The sequence below is a fragment of the Silene latifolia genome, chromosome 1 (assembly GCF_048544455.1).
Source record: "Silene latifolia isolate original U9 population chromosome 1, ASM4854445v1, whole genome shotgun sequence".
NCBI lineage: Eukaryota > Viridiplantae > Streptophyta > Magnoliopsida > Caryophyllales > Caryophyllaceae > Silene > Silene latifolia.
Genome location: NC_133526.1, coordinates 199,417,964 through 199,431,485, shown reverse-complemented (window position 1 = coordinate 199,431,485; position 13,522 = coordinate 199,417,964). Strand labels below are relative to the sequence as shown.

The window sequence follows — 13,522 nt, the reverse complement described above, 5'->3', positions numbered from 1 at the left end:
TTGGGAGACTTGAATCTGGGTCTCCTGGAAATTACACCCCAAGAAATAGCCCATTCGATAATTTAAATTAGAAAGTTAAATAGTCCGTACAATGCACCAATCAAAAATGTTGGGACAAAAGTTGACGATGTAATACAGCAACTCTCCTATAGGACCGTCCTATAGCATAAGACGGACCCAATAGAGAGATTAGCCCAAAATACAAAACTCCTATCCTTCGACAGATGCAAGCTTCACCTTCCACCAAATCTGAATTCTCCTAGTTCTCATCACACCACCTCCTAGTTCTCAACTTCTCATCCCTTTCTCATCACCACCGCCTTCACCACCGCCGCCCTCTTACTGTGACTACACCATCGTCACAATTATCGTTCCCATCACTTTCCTTCATTCCCCTCTCTCTCATCAATCAATTGAAGCAAAAGCATGAAGATCGCTGCCAATCATTTCCAACGACCCCTCGATGGCAACCACCACCACCTAGCTAGGTTTGGAAATGATCTTCAAATTTTCAGATTTTAAAATTAATTCAATACTTCAAAGCTTTAATTAATGTTTATAATTCTAAACTCATGGTTTTACATTGAAAACTTTGAGTTTTAAGTCCAAAGTTTATAACTTAAACCATCATGTTTTCAAACTTATAATCCAAGTTTTAAAATTAAAGTGTCCACTTTTACCTTAGATTTTAAAAGAAAGTCAATCAAAAATTTTCAATCTTAAATCATGAGTTTTCAAATTAAAATCAAGAAAATCCAACATAGAATCGTAATTTTACATTATTGTTCCCACAATTTATGTGAAAGAGTTATGGGATAGAGAAGTAAAATAAACTTGGGAGATAAGGAGAGAAACGGGTAAGAAGGAAGAGAAAGATGTATCGGTTACTTGATTAACTTACATTGTCTTGGGCTTTTCTTTAGTTGGACTGGTCTTATCCTAAAAGACCGTCCTATTCAACAATTTGTAGACGACCTTTAGCAATCTAAATTGGGCCAAATGTTAGCCCAAACACTCTGGTATTACTATATCGTGACCAGATCTGTCCCTTCTTTCCAGTAAGCTCTCCATTTTTTTCCCTCGTAAACAAACACCAACAATCTTCTACTTTAGAACCTTGGTTGAATAAAAATGGCGGATTATCACTTCGTGTACAAGGACTTAGAAGGAACTTCAACACAGTGGGACGACATTCAGCGCAAACTTGGTAACTTACCTGAGAAGCCACCTGCTTTCAAGCCCCCCGATTTTACTCCGGCTGATGATGAGGATTCTTTACCTAAAGATAAATCATGGATCGATTCCAAAACTCATGATGAACTTGAAGATCTCGAGGATGATTTCGATGATGATCGCTTCCTCGAAGACTACAGGTTCATTATATTTACGAATAATTCGTGTTTATTACTGCTTCCGTCCAAATCATTTGTTTAGCTTTGATTAAGATATATTGAGAAATATTGTGTCTGTATTATATTGGGGTGAATATGATCGTATCATTACAAGGGTATGAACTAGCTATTTATACAAATATATGATCTAGATAAATGCGGAAGGTAAATCATTTACAGCTATGTATCTTGTATATACGGAAATAATGTGATTGTTGCCTTTGATGATGATATGGAGCCAACGGCTCCCTTGATGTAAGGGCAACGGCTCTATTAAGATACCTCGCAAATGATCGAGACGGAGGGATTAAATTAATTCAGTTTGTTAATAGTTGTTGGTGTGGATTTGGTGTGTGTAGAGTTTGTTGATTTGATTATGTATGTGATTGTAGGAGGAAGAGGTTGGAGGAGATGAAGCAAGCTGCTAAAGTGGCGAAATTCGGGTCAATTATGTCGATTTCCGGGTCGGATTTTATTCGAGAGGTTTCTCAGGCTCCTCCTGAGATTTGGGTTGTTTGTCTTCTTTACAAAGAAGGGTGAGTAATTGAGTATAATGTTATTCATCTGCGTTTTATAATAAAGTTGTGATCTTTGTTTTAAGCCTGTGTTTTTTAACTTTCTTACATGCTTAGCTTAGAGCGATGTCTGCTGCTATAGGCTGAGGTTTAGTGATTTTTGCATCGGTTTCGTTATGTTGGTGATGAACTGCCTTGGTGCACATGAAGTGCTGACCTTGGAGTGGGAGGACTGAGGGGGGTAATGTAGGCTTTGTTACTCGACTCTTCATGTTATGACTCTCCGACATGAAGTGCAGCTGTTCGACCGCAAGGATCGATAGGCTACCCCAATAATAGAATTGTGGTGAATTAATCACCTAGATTCCATTATAACAAATGAGATAAATCTCACAAGTTCATTCATAAAATTCCTTAATTGATTATTACAAGTTAACTAATGCCCTTATATAGGCTACTAATGACTTGAGAAATAAGAAATCAAAGAGCTAAGTTACTAAACTACCCTCCATGATATTTTTGGTGTGTATCAATACCCGCCTCTTGAAAGGATCCTTGTCCTCAAGGATCACAAGGATCAAAGATAAGCGATACTTGAAGCAAGACATGGCATAATACATTCCAGGTTGTGAGTTCGTCACCATTGCATTAATAAAAAGTCTCATCAACGGTCCGCCTGGATCAAACACATAAATCCTGTGGTCTTCTACTCTTTTGTCGTTCAATTGCTTACAGCCACTGCATTGACAAATCTGATGTTTGTATGTCATCTTTATCCCACATCTGCTACCACCCGGGTCAAAGACAAATATTACCTCAGCAATTGTAATAGTGGCGCTCAGTCCTAGCAGAGTATCACACTCCCTGAGATGAAAATTGATAGTAGCACCATACTCCAAGAAGCAAGTGATTTTCTGTGTCCTTGTATAGAGAATTATTGTGCAAGAAATCCATCTCTCTTTTTCAGCTTTTAAGTAACCACTGCATAGTTGGTTGCGTTCATCCTCGATATCGCCTCTTACAAATATAATACCACTGCCTCCACACTTGTATGACACAACCCCAAAAATTGTATGAATTTGTACTATCACCAAATTTGGATCAAGGAGCTTGACATGTGCCACCATTATTAGTTGATACCCAATACCAACACAATTAAGGATACTGCTCAAAACTCCCTTACATCCTTCTGGTAGCATTAAGAGACAAAATTCGCCATGACCAAAAGTGTGCACAAGTAGTGAATTCATTTTTGCCCTACTAAGGATATAGTTAGACCATAAAACTATAGGAGTAAACGATTTCCAAGTACGTTCCTCACTATTACTTTCCTCACCCCTAAAACCAGTCTTGTCGCATACCATATCAAAACCCAAATGCGCAAGTCCAAAGAGGAGGCTAGTAATTTCAAGTTTGTTGGAAGCTAGGTCTTCAAAAATAGTATTGATCATGTGAGCATGAACATTTGTAACTTGGTTGATGATTATTTCTACATTATGCATGATGGTGTCATATAGCAAAGAATAAGCATCAGCATGCTCACCCATGTAACCGTCATTGTCCTCAAGGACCAGAATCGAAGCAAAGATGATCCTAGAATATGTGGAGTTAGAAAGTAACAGTAGCTTCACGAACCAATCATCCAACACCATCATAGATATTTGACCCACACAAAATGCAAAACCTCCTGGATCAAAAATATAGGAAAGGAGCACAAAGCAAATGTTTGTCCTACTAGCATTGTATTTAGACCATAATCCTAGATGGTTGAGCAATTTCCAACTACATTTCCCATTAGTATCTTCCTCACCCCTAAAAACACCCTTGTCCTCAAGGGTGGTGGTGATAAATAATTTTGGCACACAACTTTCAAGTATTCCAGGGTCAAAAGACACAAAAATCCAAGCAGTATTTGGGTGAATATCACGCTCAAGTACTCCGACATATTTCCCATTCACCAACATCATAAAAACGCAGCTACTAGAATGACTTTAAATAAGCATGTCTGAGCACTTACACAGCTTTAATGTTGGCTGCTTGGTAACATCTCCTCTAAAGTAAGAAACTTTCTTTATTTGGTCTAACAATGCAAACTGAGTATATGATTGATACTTGTCCCAACTATGTACTTCCTTGTAGTTCACATGTGCTTTCCATCCACTTATCAGCCCCAAAAACTTTGCATAAGGACCTATCTCTATTTCATTTATGTGCAAAAACGAAACGCCGGGATCAAAAACAAACACACAGGGATCATTAGCCAAATAAGAATTATCCTTAAAACCTTTGGCATCTGCTTTTATCTCGGACACTAGAGTACTCTCTTCAACAAAAGAGGCCACTTCTGCCATTTCTTTGATGAAGGTTGGAAGAGTCAACTCATCGAACACCTTACTTGGAGCAGTTTCATTGTTGATCACCTCAGCTTGACATTTGGTTTGTCTCGCATTAGCTTGTTCGGTTGGTTCAGGCATTGTAGCGAACAGTTGGTGAGCGCCTACCGTGTCTTCATTTTCTTCCTGTGTAGTTTTTGCTACCTTAGCCATTTCTAAAATGAAGTTTGGTACCGGCATCGTATGAAACAGTGTGTGGGCCGTTCGCACGTAATCCGGCACCTCGCCAATATATGGCTCAGGGACTCCATTTACATCAGGTCTGATTTCGTCAATGTTATTCAATAGGCTATCGTCATCACCAATTATTGCTATTTGATCAATGTTTGAGCTCAAAATTGGTTCGGACAATTCGTCAAACATTAGTTGTGCACCACACACAACTTCCTCTTGCTGTAAAATACCAGAGTCTGACCCAATCATTTCATTAGCATTAAACAGGTTGTGTGCATCGTTTTCTTCAGATGAAACAATCTGACTTTCGCATAAAACTGGTTTCGACATTTCATCAAAAACCTTCTGTGCGGCAGTATGATTGCTCATTTTCCGGAATTTCTCCAACGATTTTTCCACTTCAGCCTCATAATTTTCATTCAAAATAACATAAGCTAGCTTTTCATGTCGATCATCCATCTTATAGAAACAACCATTAGGAGATCTTTTCCAAAGACCTTGCATTAATCGATCATGAAATGAATTTAAGTAATCAATTTCATAAGACAAAATAACCTTACTTGTTAATGCAAATTTCAGGAGCTGCTCCATAGACATAGAATTTGAGAAGCAATACCATAATTTATCGAATGAATTTGAGTCTGAATCCATTGTTGGCTTACGAATGTTTCCTTATAGTGAAATGTTTCGTAGAAACTAAGAAAAGTAGTGTTTTGTTTTGATTTTTTTTTTTTTTTTTTTTTTTTTTTTTTTTTTGAAACCCACAAGTCGGGAAGAAAGTGAGCTCTGATACCAAATGATACGATCTAAATTGAGACGGAAATTAAAAAGGATAGAAATGCAGTTGTTTGACCGCAAGGATCGATAGGCTACCCCAATAATAGAATTGTGGTGAATTAATCACCTAGATTCCATTATAACAAATGAGATAAATCTCACAAGTTCATTCATAAAATTCCTTAATTGATTATTACAAGTTAACTAATGCCCTTATATAGGCTACTAATGACTTGAGAAATAAGAAATCAAAGAGCTAAGTTACTAAACTACCCTCCATGATATTTTTGGTGTGTATCATTATGACTCTCCGACATTGGTTTATGACACTTGAGCACTAGATTTTAGACTAATGGTATGAGAGTTTGTCAAAAGAAGATACCCAGCAACAAAGTTTGTCAAAATTACTCTATATTTTAGTTTCTAACTGTTCATATGTTATTACTCCCTACTTTGTTTGGAGTTTGGACCATTGATTTGTACTTAAATTTTGTCAGATTTGCTGCTTGTGAATTACTCCTGAATTGTCTGGAGGAGCTGGCAAGAAGATACCCAGCAACAAAGTTTGTCAAAATTATATCTACAGATTGTATTCCTAATTACCCTGATCGTAATCTCCCCACACTCTTGGTTTACAATAATAGCGCCGTCAAAGCTAACTATGTGGGAATGCAGAACTTCGGAAGGAGATGCACACCCGAAGGTATTCTGCATCTAAGTTCTTTTATCTGTGTTTCTGTTGTTCCTTTCATGCTATCTGTTAGTTTTGTGGCTCCTATAGATGGTGCAGCTGTGCTTCAATTGCAGTGTAACTGCACTTGTCATAAACTTAGATTTACAGCCTAATGTTTTGGGGGATGTTTGATTTATTCTAGCCATACTACTCATTTAATTTGTGGCATGGCTTGACTACCTATTTGTGGATCACTTAATTTTACTTTTGCTGGATGTTTGGGATAGAGTGGTTGGAAACGGTAAATGCCACGTTATGCTCGGCGCATGGGGTTGTACATATTATACGGAATATAGCATACGAGGGGCGGATGCATGTTATAGCATTTGGTACTGGGATACTGGAGTATAGCATACGAGGGGAGGATGCATCTTTTTTTTTTTTTTAATCCTGGTTGGTCCATATGCTAAAAGTCTAAAACTGTCGAGAATAATGTAAATTTTGTGTGCATATGCTTTAAATACCTACAAGGATCCCATCAACAATTTTTTTGGATCCTCCATTGCATTCAAGTGTCCTTTTTTTGCATTCCTTCTTGGATTTTTTGGCTTCTTTCTCTTTTGTTTGGTGTTCATTTTATCATTATATCTTTACACTTGTTCATTCTCGAGGCTTTTCTTTTAAATCTATGTGTTTCTGGTTCAGGTGTCGCCCTGGTTCTCTGTAATTCTGATCCTGTGCTTAATGATGGTCTGACCGACGGTGATTCATCAAGGAAATCAGTTCTTGATGGCGAGAGCAAGAGGCTTATAGAAAAATTTGTGAGCGAACGTGAGAATGCAGATGATGGTAATTCAAGTGATTAACTGGACTAAACTACTGGATTTTCTGAAGGTTATTCTTGTTTCCTCTCAGACTTAGAGACGTAACCAGGACTCTTGACTGTCTTTATGTAATACTCTCTACGTTGTTTTTTTGGTGTGTTTTTTGGTCTTTTTTCTGCTTGGTATCAAATGAGCCGCAAAGGCAGTACAATATTGTATTGTTTGGTCTTTCAAGACACCCCTTTGTGTTGGAAAACTTAGGCGAAGGATGTACATCCTAATACCAACCCCCCTATATTAGATCGTTCATTCGTTTGAGACATTAGGTAAATGTTGTAATGTTGATTTGGTCATTTGATGATCTTTAGTAATGTCTCTTTACATGGTGCTTTTCAAATTATATGTTCCTTACTAAACTGGATATTTTCGGAACATTACTTGTTAAAGATGACATTTGTGTCGTACTCTTGGCATGCCTCTATGCTGTAACTGTTCTCTGTGATAAGCTTCTGTACAGAACAACAGTAGACACATATACTATTTTGGGTGTATGCATTGTAACAAGTGACCGATTTGCCTAGGCAAACATGTCGGTACGAGTTGGCTTTTGAGGTTTTACCCTCGGGTCTGCTATAACCCCTTTAGTTTCTGACTTCCGATCTACTTGAATGGTGTCGAAATATTCTAGCCTGTCAAAACTCACTCAGATAGGCACGACACACCCTGATCTTCAAACGTACCCGAAAACCTCGGTGGTTACATAATTTGCAAACTTTTATGTCTTCTTTTAATTTCAACTTGTGACATCTCTATCAGCTTCTCTTATTCTGGCTGGCACAATCACTGTGCCACGTAGGTTCGACAGTATATCAGTTTCAACTTTGTAGTGCTCTTCCATAACTCAGGTTGGTGCACATTATTAATTATTAGTACTATTATGTTTAGATAAACTCAAATATTCTCATGAATTATTGAGACTGTTGAGTTGCAGTTGACAATTATTTTTAAAGCTGTACTCATATTTTTTTTTTTTTTTTTTTATTACAAACAGTATTGCTTGTGACCTCTCATAACCTCCCTCCCACTTGCTTCTTGTGAGAGGTCACAAGCTTGTGACGGAATATTGCTGTCACAAATGAGAATTTGTGTTCCGAGTCACATTCAAAGGAGTATTGGCTGATTTTTTTTTTTGCCCTTTTCGGAACAATCTTGGCTTACTAGATCACGTTCTAAATTAATTATTCAGGACAAATTATCACTAATGGTTGCTTAGGTGAGGCTCTCCATTATCATTTCTGATTTAATTGGTCAAGCTACGCACAGTATTTATACATAATTTACATGCCAACCTTATAATCCAATCTTCTCAAATTCACAAAAACGACAACCCGAGTTAACTAACCCAAATCATTTAGCTGTACCAAGATTTTGTTGTCGTGAGCAATGTCTCTGTCTTCTTTCTTTAGCTCCGGTTACCATCGATTAGCATCTCAATTTCATACGCTAAGGTATACAGGAATGTGGACCGTGATGTTGGTCCTTGTGGCAGGTGTTGCATCAATTGTCCCGGAATTAGCATTTTTACATTCATCGCAAAAATGTGGTGTGGATGGCTACGTGAAGATCCCAATGGAGTTGCCGGGGATGAGGGTGTGCTTGCCGGCACAAATGGTGAAGGAGTCTCCTTTGGATGTTCTTGTTCCTGCCCTCTTTGCTTCCCTTGCCGTCGCTTGTTCCGCTTATGTGCTTTCTAATATCGGCTTGATGTAAACTTAAGCTCTTAGGGATTTTCTTTAGTTTTTATTGGTGAATCTTGACCTTCTATTTATTGCTCATTCTTGCCATCCCCTAATTGGCAAACTACGTAGCTATGTTTGGATTGGGTATCCAACGTAACACAATAAATTATTGTAAGTGGCAAGTTATTATATGAGACAGTTTTACAATGTCACCGCGTCTTGTATAATAAGCTCAAGAGTGAAGCCTCTAAAATTTCAAAATCTTTTTAGAAGTAAATGAACAACACATCTTGATACATACTTGCATAAATTATCACCTACCAGCCTCTATCAATAAATAAACGTCAATGAACTTGATTCGTTCATACATTGATCAGTGATAACTTGTACTCCGCAGTAATTTGTGCATTAAGCCTCGCTAACATCAAATGCTCCTCCGACAACTTCTTAATACTCCACATTAGCTCGTTTTAGTATATATGTTTAGTATACATAAATTCTCATCGTTTATAAATCCCTTTGTTTTTTTCTGCCACTAATTCAAATTCTTTCAAACTATACATGAAATAATATGATCCATAATAGTGAAAAAAAAAAAATTCATAAATAAACCCGCTTTATAATGATATCTACAAAGTATTTATATTACCGCCTTACACAAATATTTACGGAAAAAAAAAATTAAAAGGTTAACAAAGAAGGGAGAAGAGGGAAAGTGCGATATTATTATTCGTGGAAGTCATCTCGTCTCGCATTACTTGAAAGCCCAAAATTTTAAAACCCTAGATCTTCGTCATCTTCCCCAATTTCTCTCTCCTAAAAATCTCACCTTCACAACAATGGACAGCCGCTTAGACATGTCACTCGACGATCTCATCAAGAAGAACAAGTCTTCCTCCTCCCGCGGCGGCGGCTCCCGACCTCGCGGCGGTGGCGGCGGTGGTGGTGGTGGTGGCGCTCCTTCAAGGCGTTTTACTAACCGCGCTGCCAATCGTGCTGCACCTTACTCCATGCCTAAGGTTTCTTTCTTTCTTTTAGTTCTGTTTTGATAGTTCGTATTTCGGTACGAACTGGTAGCGTTATCTGATTTTCCTATAACGGAGTAATTGAAAGATTGAATTTTGGTAGGCGCCGGTGAATTTATGGCAGCATGATATGTTCGGAAATCAAGGAGGTTTTGGTGGAGGATCTTCTTCAATTGAGACTGGAACTAAGCTTTATATCTCTAATTTGGATTACGGCGTCTCTAATGATGATCTTAAGGTAAATTAGTAACAGTTTTACTAATTTAGGGTTTTGTATTTGGTTTAAAGTTTGTTGATTTATCTATTTTGTTTGTTTTGGAGCTGGTTGATAACCTAATTTCAGCTTTGATAGTGAGTAGTGAGTGACTATGTACTCTCTCCGTCTCATTCATTTGTTTACCTTTGATTAAAATACCCCTCAAAATGAATATAAAAGGTAAACAAAAGAACGGGTCGGAAAGAGAGTTAATTATTGTACACGGAAAAAGTATTGAGTATTGACCTTTGAAGTGTTTCTTTGAGCCCTATAACCTCTGTATAATCATAAGTTATGGCCTCTGATGTATAGATTTGCTTTGTAGCTGATTGGTAACCTAGTTTAAGTGGCTTGGGAGTGAGGTTAGGCTGATAACCCTAATTTTCGGCGGGTTGGTGATTATTAGACTACTGGTCATGAGAGTGCAGGATATTTATTGACATATTGCCTTCTCAGACCTGTTCTGTGCTAGATATCTGCTGGAAGATGGTTGGGAAGGGTAACTTGGTGTTTTCTTTGGAAACCATTTGATTTCATCAGCTTTCTTTGGTCTCGTTTATTGGTTCTAGAGACGTGGGGAGAGCACTAGTCTAAGTGCGACATGCTTCTGTGATTGCTTAGTCATTTATGGCATATCGTATTGAGAATGTGTCCAGGATTTTAGTTTGTTGTTTTGCATTGTTGGATATAAAGTTCTAGTTGAGGTTTATTTGGAGTCTTTTTGTAAGGTTTCTGCAGTGATATTTTCACATTTATGACCTACTTGTTTTTTGTAAAATTGATTTAGCTATTTAGATGTCGTCGTTAGACATGTCAACTTGTTTGTATGCCTCATTATTTGCATATCAACTCATAAATCTCAGAAAGGTTGATAAAATTGTATCTAATATTTTGTGGGGGTAAATTTTATCTATTTTCAGGAGCTTTTTTCAGAGGTTGGTGATCTGAAGCGTTTTTCTGTCCATTACGATAGGAGTGGGAGATCAAAGGTATCATAGTAGGTTCATTCCGTCATTCAAATTTTCAATCTACCTGTGCACTCTGGTTGATATTCAGATTGGGCTCTTGTACCAGGGAACTGCTGAAATTGTTTTCTCGAGGAAGAATGATGCTCTTGCTGCTGTCAAGAGGTATAACAATGTGGAACTTGATGGGAAGCCTATGAAAATTGAGATTGTTGGCACCAATGTTGGGAATGCTGGAGTACTTCCACCAGTATTTAATGGCTTTCCTAGAAATCCAATTGGATTTGATAGAGGGTACGTGTGTTGCCCTTCATATCTTAACTTTGTTTGTTGATTGTCTTTTATTCACTACCTATAAACATACTTATCTGATCATTCATTTAAGATGTGTTTTGTTTCAACTATCAAGCCATACATTTACCCCATCATAGCAGAAAAGTTTTGCCGAGTTAGACTTGTAGATCTTTTGCTTATTCACTACCTATAAACATACTTGTCTGATCATTCATTTAAGATGCTGTCTCATTCACTCGGACTGTGCTAGTTATGTAACCAGTGTTGCTATCGTAAATTAATATTAAGTGACAATGAGTTGATGACACTACTCTTGTGCTATTATTGGGATCTGGTGATAGAGAAGTAGCAAGCCCTTTGTTCTAGCAAAATATAGAGTATGGATTGATAGCTTGTAATTAAATGTAGATTCCTTAATGCTGAAACAGGTAGTAGAGAAGTAGCAAGCCCTTTGTTCTAGCAAAATATTGAGTATGGCTTGATAGCTTGTAATAAAATGTAGTAGTCTTTGTGTTATTTTGTACAGTAGCTTGTTTACAGTTAACACTGTTGATGTATTTTGTGGAGCTGGATTGAAATATATATCTTACATTTCACCAAAAAAGAAAATTACATCAAATAATAGGACTAGGAGCTACCGATGATGATGTCATTTTTTCGATAATTCTTTTGGATTGTTTCTTTACTTAATTGGATGATTAGTTCACCGAGTCAAATTTGGTAATATATCTTAGTTTGCAGATAAAATTCAATATCAGCAGTGTACTCCATTTCATTTTATTTACCACTTGTAGTATTCATTCTCTCTTCTGTTTAAACTAATATGAATTGACAACCTCACAGAGGACAAGGAAGAGGAGGCCCAATGGGGCGCCCACGTGGTGGCCGTGGTTCTAACAGAGGCCGTGGTAGGGGAAGAGGCCGTGATGAAAAGATATCTGCCGAGGACTTGGATGCCGAGTTAGAAAAATACCACTCAGCAGCAACTAAAACGGAGGAAGCGATGAAAACAGACGAGTGAAAAAAACAAGATTATAGTATCCGGAAGACCGGAACGGCTCCTAGTCTTTATCATTTACTCTCGCAAATGTTGTTTGATGATGGCTTAGAATGTTTTGTTAATTTCTATCTAAATCATCTCTTAGGCAAAGGAAGATAGATGGTGATGTTCGATTTGGATCTTGGTTATGAAAGTGTGGGTGTTGTACCTGATTTATCTTGCGATTAGGGGTATATTATCAGATAGTAAAACAGGTATCTTCTTTTCAGCTGTAGATTCCTTAATGCTTATCTACTTCCAGTCTTCCCTTGTTTGATATATTTCACAAAGTGGGATCTGTTGGCTATCTGGATGTGTATTACGGCACCCTCAAGATGGAGGTTTTTAACCTTCGGATGTTGCACTTGAGAGGCAGTACACATATTCTTTTATTCAAGCTCTGGGTTTTATGTTGAATTTTCAAGACCTTGATTGCGAGCGAGGTAGGTCTTTTTTAATCTCTTTTCTGTCATGTGATGATCATTTGGTCTTGAAAAACTAGCACTGATGCTATTAGCTTTTTGTGTTATCAGTTATCACCAAAAACATTTCTTGCCCCTTGAAAACTGGTGAAAGTACTTTGTGATTGCGTTGGCAAGCTTTCTTTACCAGTATTTTGCTTTCATACTGGTATTGATCATCTGTCAAGTTAAGAGCAGATAGAGTTATAGTGTAGACTGTAGGAGTTTCTGAATTTGGTGAACCTGCCAGTCTAGTGCTAAATTGGTAGATGTTTTGCGGGAAGGTGTCGGAGCCTTTGTTTTGTGATGCCGATTTGTAGAGTTTTTTATATTTTATTTTATTTTTGGCACACAATTTGTAGAGTTTCTGAGTTGTGGCTTAGTTTCCTATTTAGTCGCGGAATTCTGTTTGAGTTATTCCTTTTTACTCCGTTGTATTATTTAAATGTACAATAATAAGTGATATTTGTCTATCATCTTCTCATTCGGAGTATAAATTCTCTAGTGGGAACTGGGAAGTGTTGCAATGTTTATTTGACCTCGCTTGACAGTCGTCTACTGATTCTTGCCAGTGGTCATTGTGCTTTGTTGGAATTTACTTGCCTTGAAGTTTACATTGGCTTTAGGCGGAATTCAGATGAAGCATCTTGCTCGTTGATTGTCGATCCATGGTATGGACCATGTCCCCTGTGAGATGGCTCCGGCTCCCCTTGTCCACAAAGGCACAAAGCCATCCCCGTAATCAATCACGATTCACGAGGGTATCATAATAGAATCTAGAATGCCAATTTTTCTTTCGCAAGTTCAGAGATGATATGGTTTCGGTTCTTTGAAATCCTAATGTACTTTGTTCCTGAGAATTTGAGTTTGGTTGAAGTGAACAGATCCAGGGTTTTTCACATTTTTAACGATGTCTAGGACAAGTCCTTCCGATTTTGAATTGTCGAATAACAAGCCTAAAGATCCGAGCTTAGGGCATTTTGCACGTTTAGTAAT

The 13,522-nt window shown here is 37.6% G+C and overlaps 3 protein-coding genes across 3 annotated transcripts; all 3 read left to right on the top strand.

Moving 5' to 3' along the window:
* Positions 1-230: 230 nt before the first annotated feature.
* Positions 231-7,144, top strand: LOC141617265 (uncharacterized). Its single transcript, XM_074434450.1, has 4 exons — positions 231-1,373; positions 1,784-1,927; positions 5,748-5,953; positions 6,629-7,144. Exons 1-4 carry the CDS (start codon positions 1,132-1,134, stop codon positions 6,787-6,789), a joined length of 753 nt encoding a protein of 250 aa, XP_074290551.1. The 5' UTR covers positions 231-1,131; the 3' UTR covers positions 6,790-7,144.
* Positions 7,145-7,230: 86 nt separating this feature from the next.
* On the top strand, positions 7,231-8,663 carry LOC141617270 (uncharacterized). Its single transcript, XM_074434455.1, has one exon. It carries the CDS (start codon positions 8,191-8,193, stop codon positions 8,515-8,517), a length of 327 nt encoding a protein of 108 aa, XP_074290556.1. The 5' UTR covers positions 7,231-8,190; the 3' UTR covers positions 8,518-8,663.
* A 516-nt stretch (positions 8,664-9,179) lies between these two features.
* Positions 9,180-12,294, top strand: LOC141617260 (THO complex subunit 4B-like). The gene is made up of 5 exons (XM_074434445.1): positions 9,180-9,505; positions 9,615-9,749; positions 10,688-10,756; positions 10,842-11,026; positions 11,870-12,294. The coding sequence occupies exons 1-5, from the start codon at positions 9,326-9,328 to the stop codon at positions 12,045-12,047; spliced, it is 747 nt and encodes a 248-aa protein (XP_074290546.1). The 5' UTR covers positions 9,180-9,325; the 3' UTR covers positions 12,048-12,294.
* The last annotated feature ends 1,228 nt before the right edge of the window (positions 12,295-13,522 follow it).

What these genes read in the sequence shown, in the direction of transcription:
- LOC141617270 (XM_074434455.1), top strand. Translation starts at nt 8,191, where the DNA reads ATGTCTCTGTCTTCTTTCTTTAGCTCCGGTTACCATCGATTAGCATCT.
- LOC141617260 (XM_074434445.1), top strand. Translation starts at nt 9,326, where the DNA reads ATGGACAGCCGCTTAGACATGTCACTCGACGATCTCATCAAGAAGAAC. An exon ending in ATAGGAGTGGGAGATCAAAG is followed by an intron (nt 10,757 to 10,841) that starts GTATCATAGTAG and finishes CTCTTGTACCAG; the next exon opens with GGAACTGCTGAAATTGTTTT. An exon ending in CCAATTGGATTTGATAGAGG is followed by an intron (nt 11,027 to 11,869) that starts GTACGTGTGTTG and finishes ACAACCTCACAG; the next exon opens with AGGACAAGGAAGAGGAGGCC.
- LOC141617265 (XM_074434450.1), top strand. Translation starts at nt 1,132, where the DNA reads ATGGCGGATTATCACTTCGTGTACAAGGACTTAGAAGGAACTTCAACA. An exon ending in CGCTTCCTCGAAGACTACAG is followed by an intron (nt 1,374 to 1,783) that starts GTTCATTATATT and finishes ATGTGATTGTAG; the next exon opens with GAGGAAGAGGTTGGAGGAGA. An exon ending in AAGGAGATGCACACCCGAAG is followed by an intron (nt 5,954 to 6,628) that starts GTATTCTGCATC and finishes TTTCTGGTTCAG; the next exon opens with GTGTCGCCCTGGTTCTCTGT.